The 20,250-nt window shown below is 34.8% G+C and overlaps 1 protein-coding gene and 1 non-coding gene across 2 annotated transcripts in view; one reads left to right on the plus strand and one right to left on the minus strand.

Moving 5' to 3' along the window:
* Positions 1–1,021: 1,021 nt before the first annotated feature.
* Positions 1,022–1,212, minus strand: LOC118627447. Its single transcript, XR_004959184.1, has one exon. It is a non-coding gene; the product is annotated as a U2 spliceosomal RNA (small nuclear RNA).
* A 3,970-nt stretch (positions 1,213–5,182) lies between these two features.
* The window catches only part of LOC118626777 (selection and upkeep of intraepithelial T-cells protein 1-like), a 57,239-nt gene continuing 42,171 nt past the window's right edge, over positions 5,183–20,250 (plus strand). The window contains exons 1-2 of the mRNA XM_036256799.1: positions 5,183–5,246; positions 6,471–6,573. Coding sequence (XP_036112692.1) covers positions 5,183–5,246; positions 6,471–6,573 — 167 coding nt within the window. The remainder of the gene's footprint in view (positions 5,247–6,470; positions 6,574–20,250) is intronic.

Below are 20,250 nucleotides of genomic sequence, written 5' to 3' on the forward strand. Positions count from 1 at the left end.
GATCAGCTATGTCTCCTGGACTTGAAAAAGTGGCTTTATTGAAAAGGTATCCTGTGGACACAATTGTGGAATCCTCCCTTCTCAGCAGAGTCAGGTGCATCAGAGGTGTTTCCTATGTGGACTAGTGTGGCCTCCTGTTGTGGTTAAGCCACACTGCTATGGACATACTGCAGGCAAGGCTGGTCCCTGGCCTGACTAATTCTGAGGCATAGCTACAACTGTTGTGGACACACTGTTATACAGGGCAAGACCTAGGTGTGGTTGGCTATGAGGCCCAGCCTTGACTGTTACAGACACACTGCTGGGTGGTGGTGCCAACTGAGGCTGCCCATGGGGTGTGACAGGAGCTGCTTTGGAGGGGTGCCAGCTGGGTGTGTCCTTAGGCAAATGCCAGGTTGGGGTGAACAGTACTAGTGAGGTTAATGGAAAGTGTCATAAATGGCACCAGCCTGTGTCAGACCACCTAGGTGGAAGGAAAGTAAATAATGGGGAAAATGGCACCCACCAGAACTTCTGTCTTTTGAGAAAGTTCTAAGAGATCCATGTCCCTCCAGCATGCACCCTAAAATTAGTTAATATATCACATTCACATATGACCTGTGTGCTTTTCAAACTGCTGCCTTTCTGCTGGGACTCATAAAAACACAACTTGTTTTGGCTCTCCCAAACATAAGCCTCACTTATTTTCAAAGCCAAATGTTATAGGGCTCCTCTTCCTGGTGCAGGTCCCCCAGGCTGCAGCTCAGACTCCTCATTCTTCAGTGGGGACTTCTATTATTGTGACGTGCCTCCCATTTGTGGGTCACTGCACAGGGAGTGGGTTGAGGGCGGGTCTTACTTTACTCAGGCTCTACCCCTTCTACCCATCTCAATGTGGCTTTTTCTGTATATCCACATGTATAGAAAACCTGTTCTGCTAGTCTTCAAGTCATTCTCAGAGATAGCTGCTCCATATGTAGCTGTGGTTTTAAAGTCAATACAAGGAGGTGAACTCAAGATCTTCCTACTCCATCATCTTTCTTTTTGGTGCACCATTCCTGGAAGAGCTGCAAAACTGAGTTGATGTGTGAAGTGGATGAAGCAAGCTCCAGTTGCATCTCCCTGTGCCAAAAATACATTTAATATATTGTCCTCTGATAGAGGACATATCAGATATTAAAGTGATGAGGACAGATATTTCACTTGATCTTAGCCCAAAGGCCGAGAAGTGATACTACTCCACCATCTTGAACCCAAAGCCAAGAGCTTTGCTCTTGAATGCCAGTTTAGCTTGTCCATGAAATGTTGTTCCTTGTGGTTTGTACAATTTCTTCACAACAAGTGTGTCATCAAATTGCAGAGACACTGCCCCTGCTCTTGTGTGTCGAATTCTATCCTTTTTAATGCTATTGGAGGCAGAGTTGTTTTCTAAATTTCACATTTGTCTTGACTATTGCTAACTATATAAGCACAAGTAATATTTGTATATTTATCTTGTATCCTGAAGCCTTGGTAAATTTATTTATTCATTGTTTATTTGTTCTAATAGTTGTGTGTGTGTGTGTGTGTGTGTGAATTCTCAGGATTTTCTATTATATGAGATTATGTTATCTGTTGAGATTTACTCTTTCCTTTACAATCTGGATAACTTTCTTTTCTTATTATTCCCAAATTGTTCTGATTAGGAAATTCATTGCATCATAGAATATAAGTGGTAAGAGAATAAGTTGTATTGTCACTGATCTAAAGGGACATCTTAACTCTTTCACTACATATTTTGATGTTAGCTGTGGGTGTTTTCATAGATGGCTCTTTATCAAACTGAAAGTTCTTTTCATCCCTGACTTTTTTATTATTTTTATCATGAAAAGGTCTTCTGCTTCATCACATGCTTTTTCTCAATCTATTAAGATGATTCTGCTGTTTGGTCTTTTATTCATTGTATTGCATTAATTTGCAGAATTTAAACTAACCTTTCATTCCTCGGACAAGTTTTCCATGGTCATGGTGAATAACATTTTTTATATAAGGCATGATTTGGTTTGCTAGTATTACTTTTTAAATTGAGGAATAATTTCTTCTGGTTTAGGATTTTGTGTCTATATTAATGAGATATATTTGTCTATAGTTTTCTTATGATATGTTTGTCTGGTTTTAATATAAGAGTAACACTGGTTTCATCCACTCAATTTAGAAGTGATTCTGTCTTTTCTGTTTTGGAAGAGTTTATGAGGATTGGTACAAATTTTATAAAGGCTTGGTAGAATTTACTTGTTAAACCATTTGAGCCTAAGCTTTCCTTTGTGGGTAATTTTTTAACATATGAATTAAAATTTTTACATCTTATAGGTCTATACATGTTTTCTTTTCCTTCCTGAGTCCATTTCACTGTTTGGATCTTTCTAATACTGTGTCCATTTTCTTTGAATTATCTAAAATTTTGGGCCCTGGCCAGTTTGGCTCAACCATTAAATTGTCAGCCCAGGGACCCAAAGGTTATGGGTTCAATTCCCAGTCAAGGGCATGTACCTTGGTTGCAGATTCGATCCCCCACCCTGGTTGGGGTTATGTGGGAGGCAAGCAATCAATGTGTCTCTCACTTTCTCTCCCCCCTTTCTTCTTTCCATTTCATCTAAAAATTAATAGAAACATATCCTTGGGTGAGAATTTTAAAAAATAGATTTTTGGTATTCATTTCTTCATAACATTCCCTTAAAATCCTTTTTATTTCTGTGATCTTAGAAATGATGTCCCCCATTTCACTCCTGGTTTTACTAATTAGAGTCTTTTCTCTTTTTCCTTTTCTTTCTTATCTTTATAAAGTTTGTTAATTTTGTTTATCTCTTCAAGCAGCTCACTCTTGGTTTTATTGATTTTTCTCTATTGTGTTTGTATTATCTATTTAATTTATTTCTGCTTTAATTTTTTATCATTTCCTTCCTTCTGTCTGCTTTGAATATAGTATGCTTGTCTTTTTTCAGTGTCTTGTGGTATAAAGTTAGGTTATAGGTTTGAGATTTTTCTTCCTTTTTAATTTAGGCATTATTTATAACTATGATTTTTCCTCTAAGTGCTGCTTTATATTTTTTGCATACATTTTGTTATGTTCTGTTTATATTTTTATTCTTCTAAAAGTGTTTTGTAACTTCCCATGTGAATATGTGGCTTGGTTTCTTTCTGCTGCTTACAGTAAAATGTGAGAGGGAGGAAAAAGACTGATGTAACAACTGTTAAAGAAAGAAATCAGGACTTAATGATATGGGGAGTTCTCAGAAATTCAGATGGTAAAAGATGCTGAAATAAGGAGAGTCACTAACAGGAAAGTGTGCTCTAGAGAGAAAGCCAAGAGTATGTTTGGGCAATCTTTTGCTGAAGGAGAGAGAAAAAAATCAGAGTATTCAATCATGCAGAGTTGCATAATTAGATTAGACTAGATGTGTCATTCATGGATACCCTCACCAATATCAACAGAAACCAGGGATAAAGATGATATTATCCTGGAAATGTGTGTTGAGGAATGTCTTGAGTTTGTCCCTGTAACATACACAGGAGAACTTCAAGGCTTCTGAGAATGTTATACCAGCAGAAATGCTGCTACTTGTACTGAGACAGAAAGATAAAATGAAAGAAGACTGTTGAACTTCCAAATATTTCTGACAGGAAATCAGAGAGTAAAACTAACCTGCAAATGCATATTATTTTCCTATAGCCTCTGTACCAAATTACCACCAATTTGTTGTCTTAGAGGAACACAGGTATCACTTGGCTGAATCCAAGGTGTCACAAAGACTATGAATCCTCCAAAGGGTCTATAAAAATCCGTTTGCCTTTTATAGTTTCTAAAGCTTCATCTTTGCATTTCTTGGTTCATGGCCCATTCCTCCATTTTTAGAGCCAACAGCATAACATCTTTAAATCTCTCTCTGTTCTGTCTTCACATCCTCTTCTCCTCTGTGTATAAAATAAACTGCCTCCCTCTTTTTAAGGTATTAGTTATTGCATTGGGCCCACCCAGATAATTCAGAATACTCTTCCCATCTTAAGATCTTTAACTTAATGACAACTGCAAATACTCTTTTACCACATAAGATACCATGAATTATATCTTTACTCTCTTTGAAGTCCATTATTCAGCCAATTACCATGTACTATTCTTTATTAAAATAGAACAGTGACTCCAGACCCAGAGGATTATCCCAGGTCTTAAAACCTAATAAAGTCTGCCTGGTTGAATTTTGAAATTGCTCAAGAGTAGTAATTACTCTTTTCCCCCCTTATTTTCTCTGCATTTCAATGGGAATGTCTATAACTAGTTTCCTGTGCCTATTGCACCATTATATTTTAGAACAGATACTTTTTTTCTAGTTTCACAGTTCATGATGAAAGGAAATTTTACCCCAGGATAGATTATACTCAGGGCTTCACTCATCTACTTACAAATTTATTTTGTTTATTAGACAATCTCAGTTCTCTGCAGTTGTAGGACTTAGGTCCCGTTTCCTTGCTGATTATCAGCGGGAGGACTAAAGGCTGCCTGGATTTCTTCACATGCTTTTTCTGATGTTCCGCCAGCAATGGTGGGTCAAATCGCTTTCAGCATTTGAAATCTCTGACTTCTCTCTGCCACATGTTTCTGACTGCAGCCAGAGAAAGTCTCTGCTTTATTTGGTTCATATAATTAGATTTGCCCCACTTAAATATTCTTGGGAATTTTTCCTATTTTAATTTTCATTACCTTAATTATATCTGGAAAGTCTCTTTTTGTGTGCAATGGGACATATTCATAGGTTCCAAGGATTAGGATATAGGCATCTTTGGGGGATCCATTCTGCCTATGACAACCTGTTTCATCCCCAAAGATTCACATTTATCCCAAACACAAAATATATTCTACTTATCCAAGTTTTATCTTATTATAACATCAATTCAAAATTAATGATAAGGTAATAAAAGAATATTAGAGAATCTATTTTATATAGTTGTAATAAGAGTTCATTGAATTGGTCCACGTTAAGGAGTAAAACGATGACTTCTAAAGAGTAAATTATCAATACAAGTAAAGTTATACTAAATGTTGATTTCTGAATATTCTCTCCCCCTAGTTCTCAATTCAATTAATTTCCTAATTTTTATACCATTCTCAGTCCCTCCTTTAGGTCCTTTATTTTCCTTATACAACGACTGGCTATGGGAGGTTGCAACTATGGTATTTATTCTGATGATATTTTATGTTATGCTCATCTTTGGCTTATACTGGACAGTAAGAGGTAAGTGGTCAGAGTTAGTGATGACTCTAATCTATCATTTTCCACTACATATTCCATTCCCTGTAAGTCCCCACTTTCTGCCTGCTGTTAGCCTAAGGTTCATCCTTTTTTCAGAGTGAGAACAAAATAAGTCCCAAACTATGTTTTGTCAAGTTATACATTTATATACTAAGGTTAAGTTGCAGTATCTCAAGTGTACAATCACAGAGTGGCTCTGATTCTGCTCTGACCTTCAGACTTCTGTCCTTCAGCTAGTAACACACAGAATCACAGATTTATCACTGTTCTACAACATCCAGGTCAGGTTTTATGTTGAAATCTGTATCTCTAACACCAAAAGAGAGTGCAATGCATGTCTCTCCAAGCTCATGTTGTGACATTGTTGTCCACATAAATTGGCTTATCCAGCTCTTACGATATTCTGTTCACTGAAAATTACTAAGACGTGGTTCAACTTAACATTATTTAACTCTGTTCACCCTGCCCCCTTGAATGAATTTTACCATTTCTCCCCCTTTGTTCAGCCAGAATACCAAGTAATAGGTAGTAAGCTAAAAATTCTTCAGATTTTCTGCCAACATTTTGATGTAAATGAGGCTAAGAAATTCTCAGATACACAATTTCCCCCTAAAAACTCCCTGTAGGTGAATGTAAATTCACAAAACCATGAGTAATTCTCATTGCTTTCTTGATATAATTTTCTTAAATGAACATAGCATTAAATGGACAGTGAACATCTTATTTGTATCATTAGATGTTAGAAGAAACAATAACAAAATATGGGATTCTAATGGGTGTTTTTTTAGCCAACAAATTTACCTATTCTAAATAATTTCTTATATTCAAGAACTTAAAGAATTCATCATTATCATAGATTATATGAAAATTATTTAAGAAAAAATTTCAAATGGAAATGAGAATATATAAAATATTAGATGAAAACTAATATATGAGAAATAAATAAAACAAATTAATCAAGAAAATATTAATTTAAAAATAAATATCTGTATTATAATAGTTGCCAATATAATAATTATTTAAATAAAGTAACATAACAGTATATTCGTAACCTAGTCACTGAAAACCAATGACTGCTAATACATAGGAAGTAAGACAGCCAGAGATATTCTAGAAGTAATAAGAAAATATCTATGACATGTTCCTGGCAAATGAAAAATAAAAACCTTGAATCTGACTAAACCTATATTTTCCTCTAATTTGTAGGACATTTTAAAAACGAGAAGACGAATAGAAAAAATCGACAGAGATGCAATCGGCAGAATGTAGACATGGAAAACGCTACACAAGAAATGATCCACGTTCTTCAGTAATTATGCAAAAAAAAATAAATAAAATGAGAGAAATGGAAGATTAGCTCTATAGTTTTATAAGTAAAATGTATATCAATCAATTATAACTTGTACGTATATGTTTATTTTAATGTTTTTATTGAATTTAGAGAGAGAGGACGGGAGAAAGAGAGAGAAAGAAACATCGACGTGAGAGAGAAGCATTGATCAGCCACCTCCTACACACCTTCCCACTGGGAACTGAGTCCACAACTCAGGCATGTGCCCTGACTGGGAATTGAACCAGCAACCTTTTGGTTCATAGGACAACTCTCAACCAACTGAGCCACATCGACCAAGGCAGTACATATGTTTGGATGTTTATTTAAACCAATACACTATTAAACAAAAATGATGAATCTTTAACCAAACTCATCAAGAAAATATAGAGCCCAAATGAATAAAAGAAAAAATTACAACCAACAGCACAGAAAGAAAAAGAATCATTAGAGAATATTATGAACTATTATGTAACAAGTGGACAATCTACAAGAAATGGATTAATTTTTAGAAGCATATAACTTTCCAAGACTGAACAAGTAAGAAATAGAACATCTAAACAGACTGATTATTAGCAACAAAATTGAAGCAATAATAAAAAAAAATTCCAAACAAACAAAAGTCCAGGACCAGACAGCTTTCTTTTCAATCTATCCAGAAAAACCGAAGAGGTGGGAATGCTTCCAAACTCATTCTACAAAGCCAGAATTACCATGATAACAAACCAGACAAAGATATTACCAAAATAGAAAATTAAAGTCCAATATCTTTGATGAACATAGATGCAAAATTTCTCAACAAAATATTAGCAAGCTGGAGTCAACAATACATTAAAAGAATTATATACCATGATCCAGTGGGATTTCTCCCAGGAATACAGGATGGTTTGTTTGTAAATTAATCAATATGCTATATCACATCAACAAAGTAAAAAATAAAATCATATCATCTCAATAGTTGCAGAAAAAGCATTTGACAAAATACAACATTCTTTTATAATAAAAACAAATTGAGTATAGAAGTAACATACTTCATAATAAAGGTGACAAATGACAAACCCACAGATAATATCATTACTTAATAGTGAAAAGCTGAAAGCTTTTTCTCTAAGGTCAGGAACAAGACAAAGATGCCCATTATCACCACTTCTATTCACCATAGTATTGGAAGTCCTACCCACAACATTAAGACAAGAAAAAAATAAATGGCTTCCAAATTGGCAAGGAAGAAGTAAAATTGTCACTATTTGCAGATGATATGATACTATGTATAGAAAACCCTAAAGACTCTACCATAGAACTAAAAAATAAGTTAATTTGCAGAATATAGAATTAATATATAAAAATCTGTTGCATTTCTATACACAAATAATGAATGATCAAAAGGAGAAATTAAGAAAACAATTTCATTTACAATTGCATTTAAAAAACCACATAAAATATGTAAGAATAAATTTAACCAAAGAAGTGAAAGACCTGTACTCTGAAAACTATAAGATGTTGAAGAAAGAAACTGAAGAAGATACAAATAAGTGGGAGGATATACCATGCCCAGGGATTTGAAAAATTCATATTTTTAAAACATATTTTAATTGACTTTTTAGAGAGAGAGGAAGGGAAATAAAGCGAGAGAGAAACATTGATATGAGAGCAAAACATTGATTGTCTGCTTCCCGTACGCCCCCTACCAGGAATAGAGCCAACAACTCAGGCATGTGCCCTGACTGGGAATTGAACTGGCAACCTTTCTTTGGTGCATGGGATGACACCCAACCAACTGAGCCACACCGACCAGTATGAAAGATTAATATTTTTAAAATGTCCTTATTATTTCAATAAATATAAAGATTTAATATAATCTCTATTAAAATATCAATGGTACCCGGCCAGTGTGGCTCAGTGGATTGAGCATTGTCCCATGGCCTGAGAGGTCCCCTTTCGATTCCTGGTCAGGGCACATGCCCAGGTTGTGGGCTTGATCCCCAGTGGGGGGTGTGCAGGAAGCAGCCGACCAGTGCATCTCGCTCATGTCAATGTTTCTATCTCTCTTTCCCTTGTTCTAAAAAATCATTAAAAACATATTTTAAAAAATACCAATGGCATTCTTCTGAGAACTAGGATAATTAATCATAAAATTTATATGAAGCAATAAAACACTTTGAATAGCTGAAGAAATCTTAAGAAAGAACACAGCGAGCAATACCATGCAGATTTAAAATTACACTACAAACCTACAATAGTCAAAACAGTATGATACTAACATAAAAGCAGATATACAGATCAATGAAACAGAATAGAGAGCCCAGAAATAAATCCTCACTTGTATGTTCACTCAATCTACTATGAAGCATGCAAGAATATACAATGGGGTAAAGACAGTCTCTTCAATAAGTGGTGATGGAAAAACCAGACGGATTCATGCAAAAAAATGAAACAGGGCACTTTCTTGCACCATATAAAAAATTAATTAAAAATGGATTAAAGACTTAAATGTAAGACCTGAAAGCATAGAACTCCTAGCAGAAAGCATATGCGCTAAACTCTTTGACATGGATCTTAGCAGTATCTTTGTGGATATGTCTCCTCAGGTTAAGGCAACAAAAGAAAAATAAACAAGACTACATAAAACTAAAAAGTTTTTGCAAGATGAAGGAAACCATCAACAAAATGAAAAGACAACCTACTGAATAGAAGATATTCACAAATAATATATCCTATAATGAATTAATATCCAAAGTATATAAGGAACTAATATATCTTAACATAAAAAAACAAACAAAAACCTCAAACAATTCCATTTAAAAATGGACAAATAACTTGAATAGACATTTCTCTAAAGAGGACATACAGATGGCCAACAGACATATAAAAAGATTATCAACATAATTAATCATCAGGGAAATGCAAGTTAAAACCACAATAAGATACCACCTCATACTTGTCAGATGGCTATTATAAAAAAAAAAAAAATCAATAAATAACAAATGCATCCAAGGATATTGAGAAAAGGGAACCCTCATGCACTGTTGATAGGATTGTAAATTGGTGTATACACTATGTAAAACAGTATGGAGATTCCTCAGAAATCTAAAAATAGAGCTGCCATATGAGCCAGCAACACCACTTTTGGGTATTTATTAAAAAACAAACACACTAATTAAAAAATTATATATGCATCCCTATGTTCAATTCAGCATTATTTACAATATCCAAGATATAAAAGCAACCTAGGGGCTCAATGATAGATGAATGGATAAAGAAAATGTCACACACATGCACACACACACAATGGAATATTACTCAGCAATAAAAATCAATGCAATCTTTCCATTTGTAACAATATAGGGGGAGCTAGAAAATATCATGGTAAGTGAAATACAGGATGGGGCAAAGTAGGCTTACCGTTGTTCCTATGGAAAATAATACAATAATTAATAAATAATAATACAAGAATAGACTCTGTGTTTTGTGTACTCACAACTGTAAACCTACTTTTGCCCCACCCCTTGTGTCAGACAGCAAAGACAAATACCGTATAATTTCATTTATATGTGCCACCTAAAAAGACAAAACAAATGAATAAACAAAAGAAACAGAAAGACCCATAGATCCAGAGTACAAGCTGATGGTTGCCAAAGGGGAGGGGATTGAAAGGATGGTTGGAGAAAAGAGAGAATTAATATGGGATGGTACCCAGTGTCTATTAAAGCTCTCCAAGTGATTTTTAAAATGAAAAAAAAAAAAGAGAGAGAAACAGTAAATATTTATTAGTTCATTCACTTTCAGCAGAATTTGGCCACATTTTAGCTGGGTTTTGTGTCTCTGAGTTTATCACCAAATAAGTAAATAAATGAATAAATAAAGAAACCAATAAATTATTAAAGTGTTGGCATTTTTATGTAATTGGAAATATGAGTACTGGTTATATTTCTGATGATAATAAATTTTTAATTTTTAATGTGTAATAATATCATTATAACTCCGTTAGAGAAAAATATGCTTTTAGAGATGAGGAGATATGTACTGAAATATTTATGAATGAAATGCTATCATGTCTAGGATTTGCTTGAAAATAAGATGGGAAGAATGTGAAACAGGTAATTTTATACCTTAAAATAAAACTCTCAATAAGGTGATATTCATTAAAGCTGGTGATCGGAACATAAATTGTACTAATATTTCTATTTTTATATGTGTTTAAAATAGTTTTTGGTCCTGGCCGGTTTGGCTCAGCGGTTAGAGCACCTGCGGTCCAGAGAGACCCGGGTTCGGTTCCCGCTAAGGGCATGTACCTCGGTTGCAGTTTGTCCCCGGCCCTGGTTGGGTCGTGCAGGTGGCAGCCACTCGATGTGTCCCTTTCACGTCTATGTATCTCTTTCTCTCTCCCTCCCACTCTATCTGAACAACAACAACAACAACAAAAATGGACCAAAAAAAAGTTTTAGGTAATAAAGGCCAAAATAAAAATAACATACTGAGATGCTCTGAGGAAGGACAGAAAGAAGGGAAAAGGACCTAATAGAGTATCTAAAGAAATGCAGTCACAGAAATTAAACACAAAATCAGTTGATAAATTAAACAACATATCAGGCAAAGCTAGACAAAGAAATAGTAAATTGTGAAAGAATTCAATAAAAGTAAAATAGTAAAAATGAATAAATATAACATATTCAACAGGGTTTAAGGTATATGCATTACAGAATGAGAAGTCCAACATATGCCTAATTGTATTTACAAAAATTAATAATGAAATACAGAGGGGCAATATTTAAAGAGAGAATAGTGATTTATTTTAATTTTTTTCTTTATTGATTTTTAGAGAGAGAGGAAGGGAGAGGGAGAGAGATAGAAACATCGATGAGAAAGAACATCGATTGGCCACCTCCTGCACGCCCCCTACTGGGGATTGGGCCCACAACCTGGGCATGTGCCCTGACCGAGAATCGAACTGGCAACCTCTTGGTGCATGGATCAATACTCAAACACTGAGCCACACTGGCTGGACATAGTAATTTATTTTAGAATTGATAATAGAGATGAAACCCTACTTAAAAAAAAATAAACAAAAACTCCAACACATTCTGATATTGAAAACGTATATAGCCACTTTAGTCATATGGCAATAGAACCGCAGGACATAGACACAATGTCAATGTTAAATACTACCAAATAATGTCTTGAATAAACAAAAGAAAAAACAGAAATGACAGAGGCAAGAATATGAAAGAAGGCTATCTTACTGCTTCGGGAGAAATGATTATGAACATATAATTATATAATCAAGTAGGAGTGAAACTACCTGCATTATCATTGTTAACCTGTCAAAAATAACAACAAAACCATGGGATATAAAGTATAGCACGTGAAATATAGTCAATGATGGCAGATGAGTACTAGATTCATTGGGATGATCACTTTGTAAGGTATATAAATTCTAATCACTATGTTGTATACCTGAAACTAATATAATATTGTATGTCAACTGTAATTGGAAAAGAATTTTTTTAAACAGCAGCAAATTTCTGAAATAAAGTTCCTTTTGATTAAACACACTTACACATACACACACACAACTAAGACCATCTGTAGAAAAAGCTAAAAGCCAAAAAGATTATAATATGTGGTTTAGGAAATTCTTAAATACTAATTTGTCTAGGCAAATTGTTTGTTTCCCTAAACAACAAGCTCACCTCTCTGAATAACAGATTCTTCATTTTGGCAAATAGCTTACTTAAAAAAACAGTTTACTCATCAAGATTCTTTTCAAGAACTTCACCAACCTTAAACTATTATATCATGAACTCTGTCCAATCCCAGTTCCCTGACTGAAAACACACAAACACACACACACACACACACACACACAAAACCACTTGTGCCCAAATTCCTTACACCCTGTAAATATCTTCCTGTCTCTTTATTCTGAGATCCTGCTAAAACTTTGTCAAGATGGTATTCTCAATTATGTCAGTAGTTTTAATAAACTTACAAATAGGTTATTCTGGTGGTCTTTGGTCTTTGTGGGAACCTTGTTTTAAACCGACTGGCATCTGAGATACTTTGTTTTCTCCTCTTGCTATTCTTCTGTCTGATACCACCTTCTTTGCTATGTTCTTAGGTAATGGATTTCAGAAGCATAATTTTTCATGGAAGAACTTCTCTAGAGGCTCTAAATCTATTTAAGTCATTTTCTTGTTTTTATAGGTGTAGTAACAATGTGATAATTTAGGTCCTTTTAACTCTCTGGGCTTCTCAAAATGGGACACATTAGAAAATGAAGAAACTGATCTTCTAAAGTCATAAAAGAGCTACACCACTTTTAAAGTAGCAATAAAAAGAACCCTGAAACTACCTAGGCAATTAAATAATTCTCTGTTAAGACTGGGAAAAAATGCAGAATTTAAAATGATTAATTTGTGGTTTGAATTACTCTTCAATTTTAACTTACAAGGACAAAGCAAGGGAGGACAGGGGAAGGCTGAATCATACATCCAAATAGGCTCACTTTTCAGGAGGCTACCCAATGGACTGGTTATCGTCTTGCCTGAACCTGAGCACTGACAGGAAAGGGCTCCACGCTGGGAGCTGCTGAGAACCAAGGTGATGTTTGGACTAGTATGCACTCATTGCCAGAGCCTCTTACCCCCGGCTCAGAATGATGCCTTCAGGAAAACTCACAGGCCTCAGATTCTCCCTGGGGAGAGAAAGAGAAGACTGACACATTCATGCGATGATCTGAGTGGTGGGGAAGACTGGTTTCTATCTCTCCTGTCTGGAAACGCTGACAGACCTGGCATACTCCAGATGCCAGGGGATCTAGAGAACAACAACATCAAAAAGAGCTGGGAGGTGTGCTGGCACTCCGGAGGAACTGCATTAGAGTAGACAACACCAAGGGAGCAAGAGATTATGAACCCTGAAACCAGAAATCATGAAACCTCTCTAATTGGAAATGTACATGCACTAGTCCAGAGAAGACACATCCACAGAAAAGGTTTGAGAGGTCCCTAGACTCTCTAGTCAGACTGATTGATAAATGTCTTCCTCTGAATTGAAGCCCTTTCATAAAGACCAGGAGAGATGGATGTTTTTTAAAATGTAGAGATACCAACAAAACATGTCAATGAGCAAGTTCATTATTCATAGTGCTTAAATTAAATAATAATAAATAAAACCTATAAGAATACTACATCCAAGAAAACTGTTCTTCAAAAAGGAAGGATAAAAACTTTCCTAGGTGAACAAAAGCTGAGGGAGTTCATTAACACTAGACAAAAGTGCTAAAGGGAGTCCTTTAAGTTGTAATGTAAGGATGTTAAACAGTAACACAAAAACATACTAAAATATGAAGCTTGCTGGTAAAGGTAAATAAGGCAAATATATAGATAAATACAAAATACTATAAATCTGTATAATAGTAGTCTGTAAATCATTGTTGATTCTTTTATAGAAATTATAATACAAAAGTGTAAAATACTATAACTATAAAAATATCGCAATGGATATATGATATAAAAATGTAAATTTTAATAACAATAACACAGAGTTGAGACATGTACAAGTGTGGAATTGTTGTGTGTGATTGAAGTTAAGTTGCTGTTAACCTAAAGTAGATTGTTATAACTATAAGACATTAGAGAAAATACCTACAGAAGATACAGGGAAGAAAATGAGAAAGGAAACAAAACTGACCACTACCAAAAACATCAACAAATCACAAAGGAAGACAGCAAGAGAGGAAAAGACAGACAAAAAAAAAAAAAAAAAAAGCTATATGAGAGACAGAAAACAACAGCCAAATGGCAATAGTAAGTCCTAACCTATTAATAATTATTTCAGTTTCATTTTTTACATGTACCTGTCCAATTTTCCCATCACCATTTATTGAAGAGACTGTCTTTTCTCCATTGTATGCTCTTGCCTCCTTTGTTGAATATTAATTGTCATACTGTCTTGGGTTGATTTCTGGATTCTCGGTTTTGTTCCATTGATCTATATGTGTTCTTGTGCCAGTACCAGGTTGTTTCAATTATGATTGCTTTGTAGTATAACTTGATATCTGGTATTGTGATCCCTCCCATTTTGTTCTTCTTTTTCAAGATTGCTGTGGCTATTTGGGGTCTTTTTTGGTTCTATATAAACTTTTGGAGTATTTGTTCTAGATCTGTGAAATATGCCATTGGTACTTTAATAGGAATTGCATTGAAACTGTAGATTGCTTTGGGTAGTATGAACATTTTAATGATGTTGATTTTTCCAATCCATGAATATGGTATATGTTTCCACTTTTTTATATCTTCCTCTATTTCTTTTTTCAATGTCCTGTAGTTTTCTGAGAACAGGTTTTTACCTCTTTGGTTAAGTGTATTCCTAGGTATATATTTTGTTGTTGAAATAGTAAATAGGATTGCTTTTTAATTTCCTTTTCTGAGTGTTTTTTTATTGGTGTATAAGAATACCATCAATTTCTGTCTGGTCAGTTTGGCTCAGAGGTTGAGCATTGACCCATGCACCAAGATGTTGTTGGTTTGATTCCCGGTCAGGACACATGCCCAGGTTGTGGGCCCAATCCCCAGTGTGGGGCATGCAGGAGGTGGCTAGTCAATGTTCTCTCTCATTGATGTTTCTATCTCTCTCACCTTCTCACTTTCTCTCTCTAAAATCAATAAAAGGGGAAAAAATTTAAAAAACAAAAGAATGCCATCAATTTCTGGATGTTAATTTTGTATCCTACTACTTTGCCAAACTCATTTATTAAATCTAGTACATTTTTTATTGAGTCTTTAGGGTTTTCTTCTTTTTAATTTTTTTTTTCTTTATTGATTTTATTTTTCAAGAGAGAGAGGAAGGGAAAGGGAGAGAGAGATAGAAACATTGATGAGCAAGAACATCAATTGACCACCTTCTGCATACCCCTAACTGGGGATTGGGCCCACAATCTGGGCATGTGCCCTAACCAGGAGTCAAACCAGCAACATCTTGGTGCATGGGTCAATGCTCAACCACTGAGCCACATTGGCTGGGCAGTCTTTAGGGTTTTCAATGCACAATATTATGTCATCTACAAATAATGACAGTTTCACTTCCTCCTTTCCAGTTTGGATCCCTTTTATTTTTTCTTCTTGTCTAATTGCTATGACTAAGACTTCTACTACTATGTTAAATGAGAGTGGCAAAGTGGGCATCCTTGTCTTATTCCTGTTCATAAGGGAAATGCTTTTAGTTTTTGCCCATTGAGTATGATGTTGACTGTAGATTTTTTATATATGGCCTTTATTATGCTGAGATATGATCCCTCTATTTCCATTTTGCTGAGCATTTTTATCAGAAATTGGTGCTGGATAAATGCTCTTTCAGCATCTATTGATAGGATCATGTTATTTTTATCTTTCATTTTGTTTATGTGGTGTATCACATTTATTGTTTTGTGAGTATTGTACCAGCCTTGCATCCCTGGAATGAATCCTATTTGGTCATGGTGAATGATTTCTTTAATATATTGCTAGATCCAATTTGCTAATATTTTGTTGAGGATTTTGTTCATCAGAGATATTGGCCTATAATTTTCTTTTTTTGTAGTGTCTTTATCTGGTTTTGGAATTAGAATTATGCTGGCCTCATAAAAAGAGCTTGGAAACTTACACCATACACAAGAATAAACTCAAAATGGATAAAAGATTTAACTGTAACTTGTGAAACCATAAAAATCCTAAAAGAAAAATGGAGGCATAAAAATCTTAGACATCATACATAGCAGAATTTTCACTGATACATCACCTAAAGCAAGAGAAACAAAGGAAAAAATTAATAAATGGGAATTCATCGAACTAAAAAGCTTCTGCATGGCAAAAGAAACCAGCATCAAAATGAAAATAGAACCTTTCTCTGGGAGAACATATTTGCCAATAATACATTGGGTTAATATCCAAAATATATAGAGTACTCATACAACTCAACAAAAGGAAGACAAACAATCCAATTTAAAAATGGGCAGAAGACCTGAATAGACACTTTTCCAAACAGGACAAATGGCTAAAAGACATATGAAAATATGCTCAACATCTCTAATCATCAGAGAGATGTAAATTCAAACAACTATGAGGTATCACCTCACACCTGCCAGACTGGCTGCCATCAACAAATCGTCAAACAACAAGTGTTGGTGAGGTTGTGGAGAAAAGGGGACTCTAGTACACTGCTGGTGGAAATGCAGATGGGTGCAGCCACTAATGGAAAACAATTTGGTGCTTCCTCAAAAAATTAAAAACGGAACTACCATTTTACTCAATGATTCCACTTCTAGCAATATATCCTAAGAAGCCTGAAACACCAATTAGAAAGAGTATACACACCCCTATGTTCATAGCAGCACTATTTACAATAGCTAAGATCTGGAAACACCCCAAGTGTCCATCAGTAGATGAGTTGATAAAAAAGCTGTGGTACATTTACACAATGGAATACTATGCAGCTATAAGAAAGATCTCTTACCCTTAGAGACAACATGGAGGGTATTATGCTGAGCAAAATAAGCTAGTCAGAGAAAGACAAGTACCACATGATCTCACTTATTTATGGAACATCATGAACAAAATAAGCTGTCAACCAAAACAGATCCAGAGTCATGGAAGTAGGGAACAGACTAACAGGTCTCAGAGGGATGGGGAGGGGGAGATGGGAAGAGGTAAACCAATGAACTGATATGCATATAAGCACGACCAATGGACACAGACAGTAGGTTGGGGAAAGCAGGAGGGAGGTGGGAGCGGGAAGGAGGGAGTCGATGGAGGAATAAAGGGGATATCTGTAACACTTTCAACAATGAAAAAAAAAAAGCAAAAAAAATTATTTATTTTTTACTTAATTAAAAAAAATAATAATTTCTTTAAATATGAGTGGGTTAAAATCCCCATTCAAAACACAGAGAGTGGCTGAATGGCAAAACAATCAAGTAAATAAAAATTTTTTTAAAAAGTGACTCAACTATATGCTGTCTGCAAGAGATTCATTTGAAATTTAGAGGTAAACACAAGATGAAAGTAAAAGATGGAAAAAGGTATTGAATGCAAATGGAACCAAGGAGTGTAATTGTGGGCATAGTTATATCAGATCAAATGGACTTTAAATTAAAAGCTATCAAGAGACAAAGAAGGATATTGGATAATGAGAAAAGTGTGAGATCACCAAGATGTGACGATTATAAATATCTATGAACCAAATAATATAAATAAATAAAGCAAACATTGACAGAACTGACAGTAAAAACAGACAACAACACAATAATAGAGAATTTCAGTATGCCACTTTCAATAAGGGATAGAACATCCAGACAAAAGATCAATGAGGAAACATTGGGCTTGAACTTACTTTGTATCATATGAACCTAACAGATATATACAGCAATATATAGATATATACACAGTAACAGATATATACACTCAACAACAGCAAAATAACATTCTTCTCAAGCACACACTTAACAGGGCAGCTCACATGTTAGGTAACCAAACAAGTCTTAACAAATTTAAGGAGATTGAAATAATACCAAGTACATTTTCTGACCACAAAAGAATGAAACTAGAAATCAATGATCAAAGGAAAGTTGGAAAACTCAAAAATATGTGGAAATTAAACAACACACTCCTAAACAACCAATGTGTCAAATCTAAAGGGAAACTAAAAAGTTTCTTGAAACAATGAAAATGGAAGCACAACATACCAAAATGTATGGGATGCAGCAGCAAGAGTAGTATTAAGGAGAAAGTCTGTAGGATAAATGCCTGCATTAAGAAAGATTTCAAATAAAAAACTTAACAATTACCTCATAGGACTAGAATAAAGGCAGAATTCAACGTAAGCTGAAGGAAGGAAATATAAAAGCTGGAGTAGAAATAAATGACACAGAAAATAAAAAAAATAACTAAGAGTCGGTTTTTAGAAACGATCAACAACACTGACAAAACTTTAGCTAGACTAAGAAATAAAGAGGGGAAAACTCAAATAAATAAAATTAGAAATGAAAGAGAAGATATTACACCTGATGCCACAGAAATCGAAAAGATCACAAGAGAATACTATGAACTTTTGAACTCCAAAAATTTGAATAACCTAGAAGAAATGAATTAACTTCTGGACATGTGCAATATACCAAGTCTGAATCATCAAGATGATGACAACAGAAACTCGGGTAGGGTTTACAGGGGCACTTGGCGATCTGTACTTCCTATTTGTAGGTTCCTAATTAATGTAGAACAAAGAAAGGAACGCACCAGTGAAATCAAAGAAATTATCCAATCAGAAAAACACAGAGAAAAGGGTTACTAAAAATGAATACAGTGTCAGGAATCTGTGGCAATACGGCCTAACATGCATGCAGTTGGAGTCCCGAAAGTAGAAGAGACAGAATGGGGTAGAATTGTTTTTTAATTCAGAAAATCACTTACAGTTACAGGTTTCAGAATCTCATAAACACCACACTGTATAAATACGAAGGAAATCACATCTAGGAACATCATAATCAAACTGCTTAAGTACAGTTGAAAATAGCCAATGGGGGGAACAACACATTTCAAATGGATAAATAATTCAAATGATCACAGATTTGTCCTCAGAAACAAAGGATGTCAGAAGACGGACAACATTTTAAAGTGCTAAAGAAAGAAAACCTGTCAACCAGTCATTTTATTTTTTTCAGATGATCTTGGTTTTTGTATAATTATTATCCAGTGAAACTTCCTTTTTTCTTTTCTGGTATACAGCCATATTAAATTTAACACATGGATGGGTTGTGTAACCACCACCACGAACAGAATACAGAGGAGTTCGCCCCAGTCCCAAACACACCCTATGTTGTCTCCTCACAGACACACCTCTAACCTCGAGCAACACTGTGATGTTTTGTTTTTGAGAAAAGTCACATAATGGAATCATGTAGTATGTAACCTTTTGAGAAAAACTTCTTTCATTCAATATAAAGTTTTGGGATTTGCCCATATGTTGTGTGTATCAATAGTGCATTCCTTTTTAAGTAGAATTCAGCTATGTGGATGTACCACATTTGTTTACTCATTCTCCCATTAAAGGACATAGCATTGAAAGGGTATCCATTCCTACAATTTTGTTTGATTGATTCCAACTTTATTCAGGTATACTTGGCAAGTAAAAATGGTATATATTTAAGATGTATAACGTGATGTTTTAATATGTGTATGCATTGTGAAATGATTACCACAATTAAGCTAATTGATATAACCATCACCCCATATTGTTACAAGTTTGCATGTGTGGTGAGAACACTTAAAATCAACTCTATATGAAAATTGCAAGTATACAACATAGTATTGTTGACTATACTGACCGTGATGTATACCACAATTAAGCTAATTGATATAACCATCACCCCATATTGTTACAAGTTTGTATGTGTGGTGAGAACACTTAAAATCAACTCTATATGAAAATTGCAAGTATACAGCATAGTATTGTTGGCTATACTGACCACGATGTACATGAGACCTCCAGAATTAATTCATCCTACAAACTGAACCTTTGTACTCCTTGACCAGCTTCTCTCCACGTCCCCACACTGCCAGCCCCTGGCAATGTCCATCCTACAATTTACTTTTATGGGTTTGGCTTTTTTAGATTTCACGCACA

This window comes from Molossus molossus, unplaced genomic scaffold (genome assembly GCF_014108415.1).
Source record: "Molossus molossus isolate mMolMol1 unplaced genomic scaffold, mMolMol1.p scaffold_m16_p_12, whole genome shotgun sequence".
Classification (NCBI taxonomy): domain Eukaryota; kingdom Metazoa; phylum Chordata; class Mammalia; order Chiroptera; family Molossidae; genus Molossus; species Molossus molossus.